Raw genomic sequence first — 23,086 nt, 5'->3', positions numbered from 1 at the left:
CCAGTCTTTTACAGCCCTGGCAGCATCCAATAAACACAAAAACAACTGTATCAGGCATTTCTGCAACTCAGAATTTTTCTGAAACGCAGCTGATGAGGACCTTTGATTATATTCATGAGCCAGGGAGGGCTCAAGAAATAAGAAATTGTCAGGAAAATCTGATTGCTTTCTGTTCTTTGAGATATATGTCAAGAAAATAAATACTGTCTTTCTAAATTTTTATTCTGTGTTACAGCTCTAGCTTCTATAATATCCCAAACTCTTCCCTCCAGAGTTTTTGAGGAAAAATTGCTTTCAGGTTCATAGATTTAGCCAAATTTTTCTTTTCTGACGTGTTTACAGCAGAGAACAATACAGGCCAGGGAAGGAAGCAAAAGCCTGTGTAAATCACTCATTTTAGCGTCCTCTGGTTCTAGGAAGCAGCTCAATACACAAAAATCAAACTGCAAACCAGCTATTTCTGCTTTTGAATGGTGGTTATGGCAAAGGAGTGTTTAGTCCATACAGCTGCAGATAACAAGGCTCCAGCCATCTGGGCACACACCTGAGCTTTGCCTCCTGTTCTTCCAGGGCAGTTCCAAGGTAGAAGTTTGTGGGACTTCTCCTTCTGGAGAGCACTGCACACAGGACTAGTACAAACAGGTTGGGTTTGTGACCAGTGCTTTGCAGCAGATCCAGGCTCACAGCCTGTCGGGGTGATGATGGTTTGTCCAGACTTTGCAAGTCTTTGTAAATGAAAGACCCCTCAGGGAATCTTCAGATCCTAATTCAGCGTCCATTTCTCTGCAGGAGGGTAAAATGCAGCTGGAATGTTACCATACACTAGTTTTTCAGGTCTGAGATGAGTAAGGGAAAGCTCTGTAAGCTTGCTACTCACCCCTAAGGGAAATAGGGGAGAAACACAGGCTTTCTTTTTTTTTTTTTTGTTTGATGTCATATGATGCAGAGGGTCCCTGCAAGTTAGCTGTGTGTGTACATGCAGAAATTGCTTTGGGCTGCATATATCATATATTTAGGCTTAATTTTCTGTTTTTTTTTTTTTTTTTCCAGGTTCCTTTTGCAAAGGCCAGTAAGGACTGGATGACATGAATCCAGATATTTCCAGGTATGATGTAGGAGTTGGGCATTTGGAGCTCAGTGGAGGTGCAGTTTGATCACCTTGAGCTGGAGCTGAACCACCTTTGCCTGCCCCAGGCCACTTGTGATTTTTCCCTTGTGCCTTGAGCCTGCACAAATGATTTTGAAGCCAGGCAGGGAACTGCACTGAGGAACTGATGTGGGGTAAAATCACCCCTAAGTAAAAAGGAAAAAAAAAGTTTGTTTAAACCCAGATATTTTTTCTCAGCCTGGTTCTCTGTGAAGCCTCACAAATTCTTGTATTGAGCACAGAGAGGTGGTGGCAGTGAAGGGGGAGGAATGGTCAGGGATGGGTGGAGGCCAAGGTCCAGTCTTTGATGACACTGTTGGTTTACACTGGCTCTGAGTTATAAGGAACCTGTCTCAGCAGGGGAATCTTCGTGCTGGAAAGAGCAGCACTTTCATTCTAAGGACTGTAGTGGATCTCTCCACCCATTGATGTAATCTTAAAGGAAACATGCCTGTTTCTTTCCCCTCAGTCCTGGGCTTTGTTCATGTGAAATAAGCTCAGAAGAAAGGACATTATAGAATTTCAAAGGACTAACATGCACAAGTCAAAACAAATAGTCCCATCTTGATCTTCTGTACTGTGTGGTGTTAGTAACATGTACTTGTTCTCTGAAATGCTGAAAATTGAGTCTTTATCTCATAGCACTATCTGGAAAATCACATTTGTTTAAATTTAGGCTCACTGGATGTATCCAAACATTATATAACATAGCAAGTACACACTAAAATCCAGTGTAAAGAAGACTGTGCAGTTCTGAACTGACTCCACTTTAGCTGTGAATTAAGAGCCTGTAGATAAGAACAAAAGTGTCATAAGATTTCCAGAGTCAGGATTGCTTATTGTGCTCTGTGTTTTATCTGCTGCTTGTATTTCTAATGTCTGTTCCAAGTTTCTTCCCTGTAGGAGAAAAGCCACCTGAAGGAAAAGGGGAAGCCAAAAGTCTCTACCTGATACAAGAGCTTGCTTAAAAATAGGTAGCTCTTTAGCAAGTCGAAATCTTGTAATTATTTCCTACTAGTAAAATTAATTACCCTCATTCTAGTAAATATTAATAGAGTAATTGAACACTTCAATGGAATATATCACTGGTTTAGAATTTATAGCACCATTTCATTGCAGTGCCACACACACTGCAGGCTGTGTGGTAAAAGCTCCAGTTTACAGGGTCCCAAGACCTGGACTAAACCTGATAGGAGGTGCACAGGGAACTCTGCCAGGAGCTGGGGCACTGCCCCCCTGCCCAGCAGCGTGTTCTGTTCTGTCAGGGGTCAGTTCCAGGAGCTGATGCCCAGCCCAGACTGGGCTCTGGTGCAGAGCTGCCACGAAGGGCTGGGTGGTGCAAAGCCTTGCTCTCCACTGGATGCACCCAGGCCATGAGAGGAGCAGGCAGAGCTCCTCTCTTTGGGCCTGACTCGGTGCTCCTGGTCTCACACACTGACCTTTAGCTCTGGGCTGTTTTCCACCTTGACTTGGTGTCTGCAGGTCTGTGTCCTGTGCCCTTGACCAACCTCCTCATTCAAATACAGGTTTGCATTTTACTGTGGGTCTCCACTGTCTGTGTATTCATGTTTAGTGTGTCTGTATTGAAGGTTTCATATTTAAGTCTACTGGCATTCCATGGCAGGTGGTTCTTAAATAAAAAGAAAACAAATGTCATTGTTTTTCCAGTTTTGAACATGCACTGAAGACTGTTCTGTTGGGCATAATTTACTCCTTTGCTGAGGAGTACACCTCAGCATGTTTGTCCAGAATTACACAGTAATGTCAGGAATCCAGTGCATGTTCCCCACTCCTTTTCCAATAAGCTTTAGTTTTAATTAATGCAGGAATAGCTTTCATTTGGAAAAAAAGAGGAAATACATTCAAAGAGGACCAACTGTAGTAGTTCCATTAACTTCAAGACTGATTCAGCTTTTACCAAAACTGCTTTTGGTAACAACTAGTTTCTTTGTTTCAAAAGCCAGTTCCAAAAATTCTTGGAATACTTTGCTTTGTGAGGTTGCTGCACTGGTGGCCACAGGTATGGCATATACCTTCCAACCCAACGAGTGCCAAGGCTTTGAATCAAAACAGATAAGGAAAAATAAATTGTGAAAGAGGTGTGTGTTCAGATTTGATTTTTTTTTTAATAAGCAGTGTTATTTTTACCCCTGGGGTGCTATAAGAGCTTTTGGGCTGACAGCTTCCTTACTGCTCATCTGCCTGTCTTCATACATGTGTGGAAGATCCTTCTGCAGGGTTTTGAAAGATGATTTGTCAGAGTTTGTGTTCAGTGTTTTTTAAGAAAGCACCAGAGGAATTTTTCTGTTTAGAGATGATACTGAAGCAGAGGCACGAAAGCAGAATTCCCAAAATAATCATTTCTGCGTGACTTTTCTTGTGAAGTTATTTGCGGCGAACTGGAGCAAGGAGAGAGTGACCCTCAGTATCTGCATTTTAAAAATAAACCCTGAGCTCAGGCAGCATGAATCAGGGCCGTGCTGACGGCGTGCTGGGGGATCCAGAAGGCTGGCACTGGTTGTGCTCGGGGCTGTGACTGCAGGCAGGGTGGGCAGGGTGGGGTGGGCTCAGGCAGGGCAGAACTGCTGCCTGCTCTGGAGGTGGGTTGGTGTCTGTGCTGCAGAGATTGGCCCAGTGAGGAATAAATTGTGAGGAACAAACGTGGGGTCAGAGTTCTCTCGTTCCTGCAGCAAACTCAGGGACTCCTCAGCAGCAGGGCAGGAGGAGGAATCCAGCTTAAGGGGTGACTCTGTTTGTCAGGAGAGGACCAAGAAACCCTGGGCTGAGCAATCTGAGTAAATGCAGGATCACTCATTAAAATGGTCTCATTGCAGGTTTGGTTCAGCCATCCCGTTGTGCCAGAACTGCTGGATAAATAGCACAGTGTGGTTTTCAAATCCTGACAAGGGATACACCATCCTATACTGATTTGTTTATGCAATATGGAAAGCTCCACTGGAGGCAGGTTCTCTTCACGTCAGGCACTGCTCCAGCAAAGAACAGAGGACAGTGCCTGTGGAAAGAACTGTAGTTTTACATTTATGCTTTTTAAGCTGCCCATATTATAGGGCTTTTAAGTTACCTGTGCTAATGAAGAATAATTCATATTCAGATTTGTTTTTAAATGACTGTCGTCATATGATAGATTGCATTACTCATTAAGCAGTAATGCTTGTGAAAAGTGAGTTTCAATTCTTTTAATCTTGGAGAGGAAATCTTTCTATCTGTTGCTGTCTCTTTCTCAATGTTTTTAACCTATTTTGCTTTTGCAGTAATGTTGGGAATGCAGATGCTGTTCCCAGATAAGGTTTTAAGTTTGTGTTTTGAAACGAAAAAAATCATGAAAACACGTACTACTTTTAGAGGTGGAAGTATCATTTAAAAGAATCTTCTTTTTAGACTAATTAATTTTCTTTTTTTTTTTTCTAAGCTTTGGAACAGCCTGGGGAGTTTGTGGGAACAAATACCTGGGAAACTGATGGAACTGTTGATATTGAAATTTAAAGCCAGCTCATATGAAGTAATTAAAGCCTGTGTGTTTCCTGCATGAGGGAGGAGAGTGAGGATTGTGTGAAAAGTCATTCTCTGCATGTGTAGGTGGACTGCATTGTAATTCAGGATGCCTCCCTCAGCTCCATGCAGCAGATTATCTTTGGGGAAATGGCCTTGTTTGTGGGAGAAAAATGGGGTAAGAGTGTTTGACTCACCGTAGGGCTTGACTGCACAAATAAGGAGGTAGGAATTTTTGGTGAAACTGGGCATGAAGCTTCTGAGGGCTGCTGCAAACTGCAGAACTGAGCACAGGAGAGAAGAGGAAGAGCTCTCCTGGAAGACCAGAAAGGCTTGCCAAGGGTGATTCTTAGAGGACAGGTTAGGAGAGGGCCATCAGACCAGAACAGCACAGCTATTTAGGAACATTTATGCTTCAGAAGGCTGGAGAATCAGGTAGTGCATTGAACAAGCATTGCACTGTCCCAGGAGCTTGTGAGAAAGAAGCTTTACTGAGAGCTCTGTGGTATTTTAATGTGATGTGAGTGTGGCTTGGAAGCTTGAACCTACTACCTACTTTTTATTATTCCCAGTTTTTAAGTTAGTATTGAACTCTCTGAGGCCTGATATGTGATTGTGGAGCAGCAGAGTTGGTGGTAATCAGTTGAGTAATTTCGGTTGGCAGCAAAAGGAAATGTCTGGGGTATGTATTGCCTTGAAAGATCTGGTCAAATATTTTCTGTTTCTCCAGCATCTGAACCTCCACGCACACAACTGGGTTGTAAGGCCAGGACTTCCCTTTGGAAGAGCTTCTTACAAAGTTATTGCTGCCCAAGCTCAAAGTTTTGGGCTTGATTCAGTGTGTATTCTCACAGTGGGTGATTCCTTTTTGTATCTTTCTCCTTCCACAACCTGTGAAAAGGCTCCTGTTGGTGTTTGAACTGCTTGTTGGTACATTCTTTGGGGAATAAAGAGCATTTCTGTTTAAAGGCTTTTTGGCAGTTTTTACTGTCTCTTTACTCAGATTGAAGGACATGGTCTTACTAAGATTCCTTGTCTCTTGCTTTGTTTGGTACCAATGAATTCAGAGAAAGAAGAGGTGAGCAGTTCTGGGAGAAGTAATTTATCTCCCTCTTGATTCTTTGTGTGATCTTCCAGCCTGAATTCTTAACTCACCGTGGCCTGTGGCCAATAACTTGATTTCCTTCCTCAGTTCTATCAAATGATGTCAGACAGTGACTGCTGTTTCTACAGTGAGACTGGAGGAAATAGCAGGCAAAATCAGGAGAAAGAATGAAAGGAAAAATGCAAAGAAATTGCTGAGTCGTTCGTTTGTGTTTTATGGGTGCCTCCTTCTTACATTTTACATTTGCACTTTCAGGGGCACACAGGTGTCTTTGTGCTTTGGGGAGATGTTGTAGCTGGTGCTTTGGGTGCCTCAGTTGGACACCAGTGGGGTCTGATGTCCTTACTGAGCCATAGTATGGTCTGTAGCTTTTTACACAGTGATGGTAGAACATGGTGTTCTTGGGCCTTACCAAAACAATCAGCATGTGGTCTCCAGTGGATTTTTGTTGGATTTTTTGTTGTTGTTTGCACAGTTAGTGTTCGGTAGCAGAATACTGATTGTTCCCAAGTGTCAGAACAACGAGGTTTATGTTACCTCACCCTGCCCTGGAAGTAACACAGGAGTGTTACTTCGTTTAATAACCCAGCCACAGACGAAGTGCCAGCCAGACAGCAAAGGTCTTCAGCTTTTGTCTCTGTTGCTTTTATCCTGGTAACTTAATACGGCCCTTTATTTTTGAGACTGGTTTAACAGGTGCTGCAGTTCAGCCCAGGTTTCTTCCCCCTTGGTAGGGAAGCATCTCCAGGTTCCCAGAGGAGGAATACAGAAGAAACAGTCATGGTATTTCAAAATGTGAATATAAGTCCTGGGGGCTTTCTTAAATTTCAGGAGAGAAGATCCTGGTTTGTTTGGGGATGTGTTTGGCAGGATCTCATTGGAGACCCTCCTGGCAGGCAAAGGGGGCCAGACAGGTGGCTGGTCTTCCAGGGCAGCCTCCTCCAAGCATGTGAAGTCCATCCCAACGTGCAAGAAGGCAAACAAAAATGGTAGGAGGCCAGCAGGGATTAACACACAACTGTTGTTTGAGCTTAAACACGAAAAGGAAGCATCAGAAAGGTGGAAGCGGGATGGATGGCCAGGAGGAATATAGAAGTGTTGACTGGGCATGGAATGATGCAGATGGGAAAGCCAAAGCTCAGCTGGAGTACAGCTGACAGTACAGAAGGGCTTCTGAAAGAGGGAGGCTAAGAAAAATTTGGGCTCACTGCTCTGGGTACCCCCCGACCAAAGACATGGTGAAGCCAGAGACACTCAGTGCCTCTTCTGGCCTTGTTTTTAGCTGGATAAACCAGTGCTTGTTTTCACTGAGCAAAACCAGGGAGTCGTGCTCATCCCCCTCAGTGAGGGATGACGAGTGAGAAGAGCTGCCTGATTTGCATCCTGACGTGGGTGAGTGACATCAGCTGGAGCCTGTGCTGTGGGTCATACCTGGCAGTCTGCTCAGGAGCCAGGCACTCGAGGCAGAGCAGCCCAGCAAGGAAGGAGCTGGCAAGTGGAGCACAAGGTATGGGAGTCAGGTCGTAATTTATTCTGGGTGAGAAAGATGTTCTTTCCGGATCTAAGCAGGCAGGTTTGCTCACTGAACTTTTATTTGCAGTTTCTGGTGTTTGTTGGGGCAGCTTATGGTTTTCCTTGAACAGAGCTCTCCCAAAAGACAGTGTACATGAAAATTGCTGCCTTTGAAGAGAGCAGTGCGTGACCAGCAAAATGAATTTATTCTTGGGTGGGCAGCAGACGTGAAATACTTTGGTAGAAAATCTCAGCTGGTAGATCTAAGTGAGGAGAATATCTGAAAGCCAGGAAGTTGAGATTAACTGGCAGTTGTGGAGAAACAGGGCTGCACAAACCATTTCAAATTTTCAGCTGGCTTCCAAAGAAGAGAATAAACTCTGGGTGAGGAGGATGAGCCTGGAGAACATAGTGGTGGTGATTATGAAGGGAAGGAGATGGTGGTTTTGTTTATTTCACTACTAGTCAGAGTTGAAAGACAGTCTTATTTCATGCAAAAACAAATGGAGGTTCTGCCAGAAGCTGTGGTTTTAAGGAAAAGGGCATGTAGAGTCACAAGAGAAAGAGCTGAGAAAGGTGGGGAACAGAGGAGAAATAAAGCAGAATTAACTGCAGTTAAAAAGAGATTAATAGCAAAATCTGTCCATGTGATTAGAGATTCTGCATCAGTTACAGCCAGAGCAAGCAGGTTTGTAATCATCTGCAAAGGAAGTTCAAATAAATGGGGGTGTAGAGGGTGATGGGTTTTTTAGGAATGTTACTTTGAGAGGGTTAGGATGTGTGTCAGGAGAGTTGATGTCCATAGATTGGACCTTAGTCCATAGTTCCATGGACTGGAACTATAAGGAAAGTTTTAAATATTTTTTTATTCCCACGGGGGGACGTTCTTAGAGAGGCATTTTTGTTAATTGATAAATTTTAGCCGAGTCCCTTGGACGCTGTCCATCCATGGGTTAAATTTGCATGATAAGAAAAGCCTTAAAATGGTGAAGAACCAAGAGAGGGACAGGAAAAGAGAGGGATGTTGGGCAAAGGAAGTGTTGCAGATAAGTTGGCATCAGAAGGCAGTTATGACGCCAGGATGGCTGAGAGAGATGAGGAAATGGAAATGAACATATCAAAGCCAAAGTGAAATTTGAAAAGCTTAATGTGTCCCCTTCAGGCAGGAGACTTTCAACTAACTAATCTCTGTCTCGCCGTGCTGAAAATAATGGCACATGTAATTAGGAATTTTGGAGCAAAGATTTTTTTTTATCTATAATTTTTGCCAAATCTTTAGTGACAATACTTGATACATATTAGAAAACATGTATGAAAGGTTTTAAAAAAAAAAAAGTATCCCAGCAACTATAATCCTGGTATTGTGATGTTTAATGTGAAGGTCTTACCAAAAAAAAAAAAAAGCCTTGGAGATTAAGAGATTAAATATAATATGGGTGTTTAAAAGATATCCTGTGCCATAAATCAGAGCTTTATTGGTTAGAACTATTTATTTCTGCATTAAAGAGGTGCAGTAAGCTTCATGTCTCAACTAGTAACTTCTCTTGGCTACATGTTACAGGTATTTTTAGTTGTAGTTGAAGACATCAGGATTATGGAAATTATAGGTTAGAAATTGCTTATCAGGAGAGAATCTACCCATGCAGTTCTTGACTAATTGATTTCATATCAAAATAAATAATAGGCAGTGGAACCCCAAATTCAGGTAGTATGGAGCAGAGTAGGACTGGAACACAGTGGCTCTTCCAATTTGAAATAACAGGAACCTTTATAACTACACAGAGGACTCTATTTCTTGACCCAGCTGCTTCTCAGGAAGATAGGACAAGCCTCTCCATTTTGGTCTCCAGGATATCAAGATTGAAGAGGCTTTTTTGGTTTTAATTAGCCTTATAGCCCCATGGAAAAATAAAGGACCTTGACTCAAGAAGCAGCCTAACTGCATCCTGGTGGTGGTGAGCTTCCACATTATCAGGTAATTTCCCCTGTGGCAGTCCTCTGCTGCTGGTGGCTAATTACATCCTGGGAAAACTGGCTGTACCAGGAGGGCTGCTGCAGGAATCCCTGTGCTGGGCTGGCAGCAGGCTCCTTAACATGATGCTGCACTTAAGCATCATGTTAATGAGTTAATAAGGCCTGGCAGACCCAAATGGCTTGGCCCAGAGCCACTGTGGGGATGTTTGAACCTGTGCCACGGTTCACCCACAAACCTGTATAATCCTCCTGCAGACAATGGACCATGTCTGCTGTCATTAAGCACTCGAAGGCCTTTGTAGCCAGTTCTTTCCAAGATGTGTAAGCTGTTTCTCTGTTTTGTCCCCACCCTTTCCTGCTATATTCACATATGTAAATTTACGTATTTGTGTTCCTATATATTAATGTTTAGCTTGGGAATGGAGCCTGCAAGTGAAGCAGCAGAATAACTCTTTGAAGATGCAAGCAGCACTTAACGTTTTCTGGGTAAACCTGCTTAGCCATTTTGCCTGGGAGACAAGGAGGAACCTCTCCAGCTGGATGCTGTGCTTCCTCTCAGACAGTTCTGCTTCGAAAGCGAAACCAAATATAAACCTGGCCCCGAGGGGTTAAGTGCAGTGTGTTCTGTGGCTCAGGGTGGGGGGAGCCCTGCAGTGCCTCCCTGCTGCAGGAACTGCAGGCACAGCAATTCCTGCTCTCCTTGGAGCACCTCAGCGAGCTGGCTGGGCAGCAGAGGCAATTTTAACACTGAGGATTCAGATAAAACCACCGAGTTTTAAAAGAACACCTGAAAACAGACCAACATCGGGAAAGGCAAGATTTGACAAAGTAAATACAGGGGATGGAGCTGCTGGGCTGGGCAGTGTCCAGTTGCTTCAAGACCTTCTGTCTGTCTCACCTCAGAGGAGGTCTGTGGGTTCCACCTCGTGCCTCCCTTTGGTGCACTGTGGCTCAGTGAGCACTGAAGCCTTGTCCTCCCTGTCCCCATGGCAAATCTGTGATGCTTCTCTGTTCTTGATTTCATCCTTACATGTATATTCTACAACCAGCTTAATGCTGTTCTTCCAGCATTTACTATTTTGTTTGATGTTTGTGAAGTGCTTCTGTTGATCTGATCAGTGCTTCCCACTGGTGTTTTTTCCCTCTGTTCTTGCTAAACTCTGTGTGAGGGGGTGTCTTCTCTGTTACACCTGTGTTCAGAGCTGAAGGGCTTATCCTGTAGAGTCACAAAGCTACAACCAACAGCACGGGACAGGTACCCTCTGGGCCATAAAGAACTTTTGAGAAAGAAATGGGCCCACTTTTCTATGAATGCTCAAAGGGCCTTTTAGACCCACTGTTGTCTTCAGCTCCCCAGCAGCCTCAACTTGGGAACTTGATCTGTGTAAATTGCAAAAGATATATAAGTTGCTTCACATTGTACCCTTTTCTGGATTTTTGCAATGTGTGAAGGCAACTGCAAAGATGAACAAATATTCCAGGAGGGTCATCCTGACTATACATATTTTGCACGTGAGAGCAGATTAGATAATGACTGTTTGCTTCCTTAGCACTTTGAATCTATATATTCCCCCTAAGCAAATTGGAACGCATATTTTATATTCTCCCACAGAGAGCCCTCGGTGGAGTTCAGCTGCTGTCCTCTACCAAGTGTGTTTTTGTGTTGCTGCCAGATATATATGATTCTGGAGGGAAAATAGTGGAATTCCTGATGCTTTCCCTGACTAGAGCTAAGATTTTTAACAGCTAAGGAAGTTTACCAACACTTTTGAGGTCGGTGTCTTTCATGCCTGTAAAGTTCTTTGTAATTCAGACACCTGGCTTAGATTGTTTGGCTTTTCTAAGCTGGTATCCAGTACCTGCCTGAAGTGCACAAGCTGTTTTGGTACAGTGTCACCACACTTCTCCATGACAGGGTGTTGAATTCAGTGTAGGCTAGGCCCATACTCATACAGTTTGCTTCTACAGAGACACTTTCTGCTCTAAATATGTAGTTTTATGTAGAAACCTGCATTCACACAGTTTACAGGAGGCTCAAGGACATCCTGAAAACATGAAGCCTTACTGCTGCTTCTTCTGATTGCAGTTCTTCAGTCCATCAGGCTCTTGATTTTTAGGAGATGTGTTTATGCTGTGGGGTTTGGTATGAAAAGCTGAAATCAGGCAGTGCACAGAGGAGGAGAAGAATGCATTTTTCATAAGATGGTTTTCCTTTTTCTTTGGGGAAAAATGGAAGGTGTTTTCCTGCTCTCTGTATATGATATATGTTTTTCTCTAAGTGATCAGAAAGTTTGCATCCACTTGCTATCAGTTACACATATATTTGTAATCAGCTTTGTCCTGATACTGAATTGGCTGTGCATGCACCAGGAGAAATGAGCCAAATTTGGAGAACTAGGGTGCTGTTCTGCCCTGTTGTAGTCAGATCAAAAGACACATTGTGATGAATAGTAAAGTCCAAATCAAGAGAAGATGTTATGATTCCTTCCAGTACCTGAAGGGAGCCTATAAGAAAGATGGAGACTTTTTAGACAAGGGTCTGTAATGGCAGGACCAGAGGGAATGGCTTCAAACTGAAGGGGAGTAGATTTAGGTTAGATATTAGGAAGAAATCCTTCCCCATAAGGGTGGGGAGGCCCTGGCACAGGTTGCCCAGAGCAGCTGTGGCTGCCCCATCCCTGGAAGTGTCCAAGGCCAGGTTGGACGGGGCTTGGAGCAACCTGGGCTAGTGGAAGGTGTCCCTGCCCATGGTAGGGGGTGGAACGAGATGGGCTTTGAGGTCCTTCCAACCCAAACCATTCTGTGATTCTGTGGTTGTAATTCAGACAATATCCCTCAGACTCTGCAAAATTCTGGAATAAGGCAGATCTTAGTGTAACTAACAGAGAAACTGCATCTGAATTAAGGATATCTTCAGAATCAAATGACTGATTCGTTTTTGATTTGTTAGCCAGTCCCTCTTGCAGAAAATGGGCCAGGTTTTGGCACTTTGCTCGGAGAGGAGCTTTATGATATCTGGGTCAGACACTTAAATTGTGTGCTTTTCCCCTTGGTTTCCTAAGGTGGCACTTCCTGCACCATTCCAATGATCTCAATGGGCACCTCATGCCCATTTCCTCCTTCCGTGCTGGCACAGTCTGTGTCACTTTTTGGGATGTTTGTTTTTACCAGCTAAGAGGAGCTGCCTGTATTGGAGGGCAGTACAGCTCATGTTTGTGTTAGGGAGTTATCTAGCAACAGTATTTGCATGTTGAATGCTTCATCACACCCATTCTGCTGTCCTTTATGCTGCTGAATTCACTGATCCTGTATGTAAATCCCATCTTCAGGCATGGCCTTTAAAATTACATTAAGAACCCAGCTTATCAACTTGCAGAAAAATTCTTATCTGGAAATAATTTCTTTAATAATTCAAAGCAAAAAAAAAGGATTTTTGTTTTAGATAAAGTGAAATCTCAGAGTATTATTGATTATAAAGCATATGTACACACACATGCCTATGGTGGAATTACAATGTGTACATAGAAACAAATAAACACAAAAGATCAAAAACTAAAAAATAAGGATATATAAATTGAAAATGAGAGCTGCCTGCCAGCCCTGGAGCAGACTTGCTTCATCCTCACGACACCAAGCTGCGGAAAGGAACCAGGGAACCTGAGAAGCTTGAAACTAATGTTCTGTTGGGTTCTGAGGCACTTATCTACATTTCAGCTCTTTTTTTGGTTCTGTGCCAGGAGTGGGCACTCACCAAGCACCCGATAGGGATCTGTGAGCAGGCTATCAGTTCCTTGGGCAGTGCTGCATCCCGCAGCTCCTCTGCTTGGGCAGCCAGGTGCAACCTCAGCGAGGGTGTGATCCCTCCTCGTGCTTGTGCTGACAGGTTTTACCATGTGCGAGGCTGACCTCGTTTTATTCTGCTCTCTCTCCCTTCCAGGATGGCTCGCTCTCTGTATGAGTGGCTGTGGCAGCATGAGTTCTGGCTGCCCCCAGGAATCACCTGGGAGGACATGCAAGAGTCTGAAGACGTTCATTACCCCCAGCCTCGTGATCTCCTGCTCAGCATCCCTTTTGCTTTGATCTTGGTTGCCGTTCGATGTGCCTTTGAAAGGTAAGTTGCTTAGTACTGTTAGGGGTTTCTTAGGGGAGATGGTAGCAGTTTGGGTCCAAAAGCTGGCTTTATTGACTGAAGAGGTCCACAGAAATTCCAGGTCACAAAGTCTGCTGAGGTGCGTTTTTCAGCTCCTTGTTTTCAGCCCTGTGTACTGGCTAAAGAAATGTGTTGAGTATAGAGCACAAACCCTACCCTTAAGGTCTAATTACAAGCAATGTGACTTCCTACACTTAAAACAGGTCAGCCTAGATGAGGTTTATGCATGTGTTTATGAAGGCAGACAAAAAACATGTGTGTGCTGCACAGTATTTGCTGTTGCTGGGTTGAGTGCAGCAGAAATCATGTCTGGACTACATCATCCAGTTAAGTCTCCTTTATCTTGGGCAGTGGGGATCTGGGGTATCACACCTGGCAGACAGGCAGTTAGGATGTATCAGATTGGGCTGAGCTCTCTGCCCTCAGCACCAGCCCTGCATAGCCACAGGGATGTCTGTGTGGAGTGCCCCTGCTCTCCACTGCCATGCAGAGACAAATTTGTTGCTGCTTCCTCTGGCTTGACCCTTTAGTGCTGGGCTGCCAGGATTTCTTATCCTTATCTCCTTCTGCTACCAGAACTGCTTTTGGGGCTGCTTTTTGCAAAATCCATGGTATCTCCAAGGGTTGGCACAAGAAGTTACTCTGCCCCAAGGATCTTTCTGGCCAGAGGTATTTGAGTGCTTTACACACAACACTTCAGGGCAGAAAATTTGGAGGGTATGACATAGGTACAGCAAGAAATCCTGCAGGGATCACTGAGTTTCATAAAGGTCCTGAGCTGGTGCCATTGCTTTATGCAGCTTGGTCAGTAGTTAATGTGGTCTGTGACACAGCATGATTTGCTGGAGGATAACTGAGATTTACTGCAGTATTAACCATTGTCAAGACTGCAGAGCAAGTCTGCTTTTGTGATTTTGAATACACTTTAAAGTGGTTTTCAGTTTATTAAAAAACCACTATTGTTAGCTGCTCTCTGAAGAGGTAATCTTTTGAAATAGCTTAGTCAAAATCTGCAGTGGTTTTAAGTTTAGAAAGAGGAGGAAAACAACAATTTAAAAAATATTTCTGTTATTCTTTTTTGAAAAGTGGCTGCACAAGAAAGTGGAAATGGACCTTTCTGTGGGCTGGAAAAGTTTATAGAAGTTGAAGTGATTCAGAGCTGTCCTGTGAGAATGTTTTTATGTAAAAATACTGGCTGTAATCTGGAGTGTTTTATTAAAACCAAATGTTTTAATAATTCTTTAATAATTTAATAATTATTCAAGTAATCATTTTAGGATGACACGAAATTGGAATCCAAATCTCTTCTTTGTAAACAGTATATTCAGTGTGCATTCCATAAATTCCATGGATTTTGTCCTGCACTCTCCTGGGGACTTAGGCACCTTGGTTACCTCTACTGATGTGGGAACCCAGGTGCTCTAGGTGAAAGAAGAGTGACTCACATTTCTTTGCTGATGTGCAAGACGTGGCTGGATCCTGTACCCCAGGAGGCACAGCCAGGCAGTGACAGGGATGTGTCTGCACAGTGGGGCTGGAGATGGGCCCCTGTCCTGCATTAAGTGGCCAGTCCATGGCTCTCCAGTACAAGACAGGGCCAGGAAGAAGGAGGAGCCAAACTCTTCCCCGTGGTGGCTCAGGAGGCAACGGGCACGAACAGAAACACCTGATGATGCTCCACCTGAACACACAAAAACTGTTTTACTGTGGTCGAACATTGGAACAGGTTCCCTAGGGGGGAAATGCAGTCTCTATCTGTGGAGATACACAACACCCAGATGGACACAGCCCTCCTCAGCCTGCTCAAGCAGCAGAGTTGGGCTGGGTGATCTCCAGAGGCCCCTTTCAGCCTCGATCCTGTGCTTCTGTGACTCTGTCCCTTTATTTTCCTTCCTCCTGCCACACCACTCCCAGTCAGTCCAGGTATCTTTTCCATCTGCTTTGAGGTGCTGATGGCCAGGTGTAAAGATTTTTTCCTTTCTCAGCCAAGTGCTGCCTCAGCTGGGAGTGTTTCCACAGGCCTGGTCCTACTCATTAATTCTAAAGCTGTTTTGATTCACAAATTTCATTAAATAAAAGCTTCATGTCACACCCTCAGAAAAAGATAATATCACAAGCCCATTTTACAGGTCCAGGGAACCTATAATCATAGCACTATTTTACCTATGCAAATTACAAGCCAGTGTTCTGAGCTGTATTCTTGTTTGTCCTAACTCTGCAGTCATTTATTTCAACATGACTTGTTCTCGTTCTCAGTCGTTACTATTTCATGTCCAGTTCATCTTGGAGAAGAAAACTTCTTCTGGGAAGGCAAGGTGTGAATCCAGCCCTCAGATTGCTCCTTTACCTTACCTGTACAGTGGCACTAGCTCTGTTTAAAATAATTTACACCCACTTTGAGAATACAGAAAGAAAAGATGTATTATTTCTCATTTTCTCTGTAGATAGCCTTGACTGTGTACAGTTGTACTTCTGCTCTGGGGTTCAAAATGAGTGGATGTAACTAGTGGACAAGTTTGGATTTGGTGGCTGTAGCTTGGCCTCTGACAATTTATTCTGCCCTCAGCTACCCTTAGCTATTACTTGCAATAGTACATTGGGTACCAAGTGTTTCTAGATAGCTCCTAGTGGTGCCTGCTTTGGGATTTTGGAAATGTTGTAATGTGTTCATGTCACTGAACTGTCAGAACTCCGGGTAAATACTAAGAGGCAGGAGAAGTCCAGAGGCTTTTCTGCAGTCCCTCATCAGTCACTGTGCTGGGACCAATGGTTTCATCCTCTTTGGGCATTAAACCTGGGAAAGAACCTGTTTCCTCCAGCGTGGATCTTCCTCCTCTTGGCACTGGCTGGCTTTTCCTCCCCTTGGAACTGTCTGGTTGAACTGGGGAAAACTGAGACAGCAGCATCCTGCCAAGAGCCAGCTTTGCTGTGGGTTAGGTGGGAAGGGGACCTGCAGGGACCAGGTGTGGCCCAGGAAAGCTGAGGAGGTTGTGGGTGCAGCCCTGGGGGAGGAGAAACAGCTCACAGGCCGTGAAGCAACTCCTCTGTGATCCAGTTTGGGCTGAGGAAAGTGGGAGAAGGTGGATTCAGTGCTGGAGAGCAGGAGGCTCATTACAGCTGCAGTGCTGGGCTGTGCCACGGGGCTGAGGCAGGTGCTGGGGGAGGCAGGTGGTGATGTCCTGAGAAAAGAGAGGACCTAGAACTTGGGAACCTTCCCTATTCCATTGATGTTTCCAGACTGTGCTTGTGAGTAGGAGATTATGTGCTGCACCAGTAACTTGGAGCTTGATTTTAAGCACCTGTATACCTTAGCAGAACTTTTCCCTGGACGTACACCTGCAAGGAGGGATGTCAGCTTCTCTTCTGGTTCTGTAATGTTCAAGACCCTTTTATGTAAAAATCAAATTCTTGGAGTGCTATGATGGTTAGGATGGAGTGCTGAATGGTTAGGAAAATGTGGAAACTGAGGTGCTTTGAGGGATAGTAAGCAGTTGAAAAACAGAATTTACACAGTTTTGGATTTGTCTGATTTTGAACCTGACCAGGGACTTTTGGCTGTTGGGCAACTGAAAGCCAGTGTCAGTGAATTTGAATCCCCAGAGTTCCCAGATTTCACTAGAAGGGGATTTTAGTCAGAAGTATTAGGTCTCTTCTTAGGATGGTGGTGATGGTATGTGGGCCACGTGTTACACATTTAAAGAAAGGGACACTGTTGGTCTGCCAGGAACAGATACTTTGAACCAGAAAAAGAAAGTACACCATTTTCAAGTATTTTGTTTAGAAATGTATCTCTCTGAAATTCGTTTTGCCCAGAGACTTTTGTTGTGGGTCAGTAATCTGGAGGGATCTGAAAACAGCTTCCTGGTAGGTCTTACAGGCAGGGCTTGGTGCAAAGATGAGGAGACACTTTGTAGGATTTAATTGAAAACTGACCTGTCTCAGTTTGGACAGTAGCACTGCAGTGACTCGGATCTTGTACCCAACAGAACAGTTTAACTGATTGAAGCATTCTCATGTAAGCAAGAGAAGGAAGAGAGTACTCCAGGAGCACAGGGATAGTCCCCTGCCAAAGGAAAACAGGAGGCTGAAAGAAACTGTGCAGTTTAAAGAATAGAAGTTCTGGTTGCTGCTGTCACTAGTTCTGCATTTCGTAATACTAGAAGGTATTTGCAGAGTGGTGCCCTTATAAATAAATCAAAAAAAAAATAAATGCCCCAAAACGCTCCAAAGTTATATTATTTCTTGTATCTCATGCTAACTCTGAAAGCCTTCTTTTGCAAGGTGGGGGAGTAGCAGTTTGTGCCCCTCTGTGATAAATCCATTTAGTTTCAGCTTCAGCAGGTTTTGCACAAGACAGTTTGGTCTGTGATTACTGAACAAAATGACTTGGTGAGAACTTGCCACGTAAAGCTTGGAGTGAGAGCTGCTCACTGATGGAGAAGTTGGCTGGTGATGAGAATCATCCCACTGGCTGCATCTGGCTCTGGAGAGGGGTGTAGTTTAGTCCTCAGGCTTTCTCCTCCTGTCTGATAAACTGCCATGATGAGACCATCCCTGCCACTGAGATGATGTATCTGTGATGTTGAAATCAGTACAAGCATCATCCTCGTAGGGTTGTGCTTGGAACAAGACTTAACTGAAAACTGAGTCAGAGCAACATGTGCAGACGTCCCTTAGGAAGAATTTCAGGCCTTGATTTCCCAATGATGTTCTTAAAAGTAGGATTGGTCCCATAATTCATGGTCCAACTCAAAACCTCAACAACAGAGTAATTGTAATTTTGGTTACACCCTGTCTTTATCAGCTGCAACTGGTTTGTTTCTGTAAGTGAGATTTTACACCATGGCCATAAGAAACCAGCAGGAAATAGAGAGAGGTCAGGGATTAAACAAAATTAAGAAATTGGTCAGGATACTTTAAGTAGTTTTTCAGTAAAATAAACTTGTTGTCAGGCTGTCTTTACACCTGACAGAAAGGTTCTCTTTGCTTTAATGTGTCTGGAAATTTTCAGACCTTTCAGTTCCCAGCGTGGCCTGATAAGGAGCTGCAATAAGGAGTAAGCTGGAATATTTTTAAGAACAGAACTTGATTTCATCTTTCTCTTCAGAGGCACTTGTATCGAATGCCTGACCTCTGAAACAGAAAGATCAGAAAGTTCCACTTCAAGGAACTGCTTAATACAGGAACCATGACATAGTGCAGGGCTTAAGGTAAATGTTTTCCCAATTTCAGCATAGTTGTGGATATCATTGAAATACTGTGTCATTGTTCTTAGCACAGGACCTACTGGTCCAGCATCACTGTTATTAAACCAATCACTTGATACTAAACAAATCATAAGATGCAATTCAAACATTTCTGGAGAGCAGTCAGAGCTAAAACCCCAGAATTCCCAGCAATGGCAATTCCTCTGCCATCCAGCAGCAGTGCCAGGGTGCTGCTAAATTTGACTGAAACTACTCAATGCTTACACATAGTTTTTGTGATAACTATCTACATGTCTTGTTGCCAGCAAGCATGCTTAGCCCTGGCCCTTCTCTTGTGCTAGAAACATAATTTTCACTGGTCTTTGAATGTTCCTGTAGCCAGTGATGCCAAAGGAATTCCCCAGAGAGGATGACAAAGAGCAGCTGATACACAGGTGAATGGTTGGCTGTTCTAAAGAAAGCTGGAAATGAGCTCTTACACAAGTTGAGCAAAATGTGGAACCATTTAACAGCATTCCTTAGGTAGGGGGTCTGCTTATAAAATTATTTTGAATGCCTGTTAATTAAAGTAAGAAGTGAGTTCTTGAAAAGAAAACTTCCAGAAGACCCTTCAGAAGGATGCTGGACCTGGAGCAGTCCCTAAGCACTTGTGTATATGGAGTATGAGCTGTATGGCTAGCACAGATCACAGCCATAAGTACATCCCATACTCTTTTTAAGTGGAACACCTTTAAACACCTCCACAGTGAAGTGGCTTCCACGGCTTTCTTTATGCAAAGTAAAAAAAAAAAAGAATAAAAAAAGAAATCGTGTTCAGTGTCATTAGGGAAGTCATTAGGGATAGCTGAGCAGAGGACTTGCCTGGGCAGCAGGAGGGACCAGACAGAGCTGGTGTGGGATCAGCACTTGCTGGCTCTGCACGGGGCTCATCAGCTTGAACCCCCTTTAGCACCAGTGTGCAGTCAAAAACCCAGTAACCCTCCAGGGAAGCAGTTACAGCTTGAGCAAAAAACCTGAACTCCAGAATACGGAGATGAGGCTTTCCAGAGTTTTTGCACATTTAGCAACAGAGCTGAGAAGTGATCCTGGGCAGCCTGTGTGCTCTTCCTTCCGAGGAGACCCAACTGCATGCCAGTGGCAGTGTGTAAAAGGAAGCAATTAATAAGAACAGCTAATTCTCCAGAAATTCGAGTAAAACGGAGTTAATTTGGGTCTTTTTCTTTTTAAAATGTTGTTTGCCAAGTTCCTTGTTTGTGCAGTATCCATGCAGGACCTCCCTTCACACCTTGGATGATGCTGTTTCCTGCTGCTGAGGCAGACAAGGGTGTTGGTAGAGTTGAATTGTTGAGCACAGCAGTTCCGTGAGCAGCTTTGTTACCCCGGGTGACTTTTTTCTGTTTATGCAGATTTTTTTCTTTGCGTTGCTTCACCGTGGAAGGCCGAAGATGCACAGCTGGTACAAACATCCATGCCATGTGAATAGCTTTCTAGTTGCCATGTCCTTATTTTGCAGCTTGACTTACATTAGGGAACATGGGGGTAAGTTACTCCAGTAAAGACCAAGTGGCCTCCTGTTTCAGCAGGACATTTCCTCTGTGTTGACGCTACACCTCTGATAGCACATCCTGAGCCAAGCCCTTAGTTCAGGTGGATGCCATGTGTGTTGCATGTTCTAGACCAAGCAGGGAACAACATTTAGGCCTTATCATCACTCTGGTTCTCCTCATCAGCTGCAGGAGAGCCAGAGACCCATAGTAGGGGATTCAGAACTTGACAAAGCAGGATACAGCATTTGCTGACCTTGTGTAATTTTGGATGTTACAGTACAGAACTCAGAGCACTAGGATAAAAGTCCTGCTGTTTCTGCTGTAAGTTTGTCTTTGTACCTGCCTGACATGACACCCATGTTTAGATCCACACGTGGGAGGCAGCCCTTATGTGCTGCCTCACGTTTGAACAGCGCTGCAGTATCAGAAATCACTGTTCTATTTTTGGCTGAACCTTCATCTTTCCTCTTGCAGAGCCATAGCCCTGCCCCTCAGTACCAAACTGGGCGTGAGAGACAAGCAGAGACCAAAAGCTCAGCCCAACCCCGTGCTGGAAACGTTCTATAGTAGGCGCTGCAAGAACCCTGAAGAGGTGAGTCCCTTCTTCCTTTGCCTTCCTGTAGATTTGGTGTCTTTAGCCAAACAAAGTCTCCCATTTGGAATCCTGGAGTTTGGTAATGCCATTCATGTTTGGAAGCAGCAGGAATCACTGGCTGGCTGAGAGCAGCCGGGGTCCTTCTGCAGTGCCAGCAGTTCTCAGCTCTGTTCCTGAACACCTGGGGGGAAACTGTTCTCCCAAAGGAGATAATGCAACTCCAGTTCCCTCTGGTGTTTACCTTATACACAGCACAAACTGTAACACAGGGGGCTCTGCCTGAATATCAGTGACCTGTCTTGCTCTGAGGGGTCACCAGGTTGCCCAGAAGAGGTGGTGCAGTTTCTGTCCTTGGGAAAGCTCAAAGCTCTCTGGACATGGTTCTGGGAGCCTGGTTCTGTTTGAGCAGGGCCCATTGGACCAGGTGGCCTCCATGATCCCTTCCAACCCCAGCCATTCTCTGATGGCTTCTTTTCATATGTTAGAAAATCCTGTAAAAAACTAGTCATATCAGCTACCTTGAGCTGACTCCCACATTGGTAGTCCTTGCAGCCCAGCAGGTGTGTGTGGCTTGATGTCCTAGTCCTGGGCTGGGTCATTCTGTTGCTGTGCAGGCTGTGAGTTTGAGATTGGCCTTTTCAGGAAGCCAAAGTCTTGGTCATCATCACAGAGATTGTGAGGAGCATCAGAAGCCTACAAACACAACTAGGGGGTAGTTTTCCCCTGAAGGCTAAGAGGAGTGGTCTTGAAGAAGTTGGCAAGATAATCCAGAGTTATAATGCCTGCTGCTGAGGGAAAAAACCACTGGGATTGTGAATTTTCAGGCAATATTAGGATTTAATCTCATTGGTGAAGTCCCCTGTGGTAGGGAAAGACCTGGCTTTGCCAGCAGGTTTACCCACAGCTCTCCCTGCACCCACATTGCACTGAAGCTGTACTTTTATCCCAGAAAATCTGTGACACTGGAACATAACCTCACCATGAGACTCCAACAGTACTGAGAAGTGGAGCAGGGCTAGTGCTGCTCCCTGGCAGCTGCTCTCTGCTCACCAGGTACACCCCAGCCAGCCTGCTGGCTTCCTCCCTCTCCCATGAGCTCTCAAACACTTGCTTAGAGGCAGATTTTTACTTGTGAGATTTTGCAGTTCTCGCCTGCCTTCCCTGGGAGGAATTCCACATGGTGGAGTAGCTGGAGAATATAAATTAGCATCTCCATTTGTCTCCACCACCAGAACACAAGTCACTAAGTAAGAGTCAAAAGCAGAACATCTGAAAATTTGCAGTGAACATATTTTTGTACAACATGCTCACGCTGTATAAGTCACTGTCACATGATACCATTCATGTAAAGGCATTCCATGAAAAACTGTTGCTTTACTTAAAAAATAAGGTTATTCATGATGACACTTCCAAGTAGGAATATAAAACATGACAAACTTTTTTCGTGTCACATGCCAAACACTTAAGAGCCCTAGGACAAGAAGGAAGGTAATTGCAGGATTTCTGTGGGTAATTTATTGAAAAATTACCCCTAACAGGTTTACCACAACAGGAGAATGTCCGGTAGGAAAATGGCACTGCTTCTGCTCATGGCATCCATGCCTCAGAATGCTGAGAGGCATGGCAAGATTTGATGCAGAACTTTAAAATATTATCTAAGCTGCAGTGAATCTTTCTTGGAGTGACAGATTTAAGGGACTTGGTCCTTGAAGACAGGGTGAGGAAGCCATTTGACAGCAAACTCACGTGAGGAGACAAGACCAATTTGAAAGTTGAAACTGGGGAAGTTCACATTAAAAACTGAGGAGTTTCAACATTTAGCATTAATAACCAGTTGCTTAGAGGGGAACAGAAGGATTTTCTGCTGTCTGAGGTTTTTGCACAAAAGATGCCTTAGCCTGAACAGATCTGGGCTTGCTGGGAGCCCCCAGCTGGGCTCTGTGCTGGATCAGGTGAGATATTGCCCCATCTGAGCTTTGAACCTGGATCTGAACCTGTTTTCCAGGGTGAGCTGATCCGTTTGTCCAAGCAGTGTGACCTGCCAGTGAGGAAGGTGGAGCGGTGGTTCCGGCGCCGGAGGAACATGGACCGGCCCAGCCTGTCCAAGAAGTTCTGCGAGGCCTGGTGAGCAGGAGCACGAGCCACGAGCAGCAGGTTTTCACCCGAGCTGAGCTGTGGCAGCTCAGACAGCTCACTGCCTCCCATCCTGCCCTCCATCCCCGTGCAGAGATCCCAGCTCTCTGCTGCCCTCCATCCCTGAGCTGAGAGCATCCCAGCTCTTCCCTGACCCACTTGGCTCTTCTGCAACTCTGCTGCTTCTTTGTTCCTGAAACGTTTCT

The 23,086-nt window shown here is 44.5% G+C and overlaps 1 protein-coding gene across 1 annotated transcript in view; it reads left to right on the top strand.

Moving 5' to 3' along the window:
* Positions 1-23,086, top strand: part of LOC103758031 (ceramide synthase 4) — a 42,257-nt gene that overhangs the window by 7,199 nt on the left and 11,972 nt on the right. The window contains exons 2-5 of the mRNA XM_008924234.4: positions 1,051-1,105; positions 13,186-13,359; positions 20,627-20,744; positions 22,753-22,871. Coding sequence (XP_008922482.3) covers positions 1,086-1,105; positions 13,186-13,359; positions 20,627-20,744; positions 22,753-22,871 — 431 coding nt within the window. The 5' untranslated portion in view covers positions 1,051-1,085. The remainder of the gene's footprint in view (positions 1-1,050; positions 1,106-13,185; positions 13,360-20,626; positions 20,745-22,752; positions 22,872-23,086) is intronic.

This window comes from Manacus vitellinus, unplaced genomic scaffold (genome assembly GCF_001715985.3).
Source record: "Manacus vitellinus isolate BGI_N305 unplaced genomic scaffold, ASM171598v3 scaffold_64_pilon, whole genome shotgun sequence".
NCBI lineage: Eukaryota > Metazoa > Chordata > Aves > Passeriformes > Pipridae > Manacus > Manacus vitellinus.
Note: the sequence above shows the minus strand (reverse complement) of the source record. Positions and strands in the feature narration are given on the sequence as shown.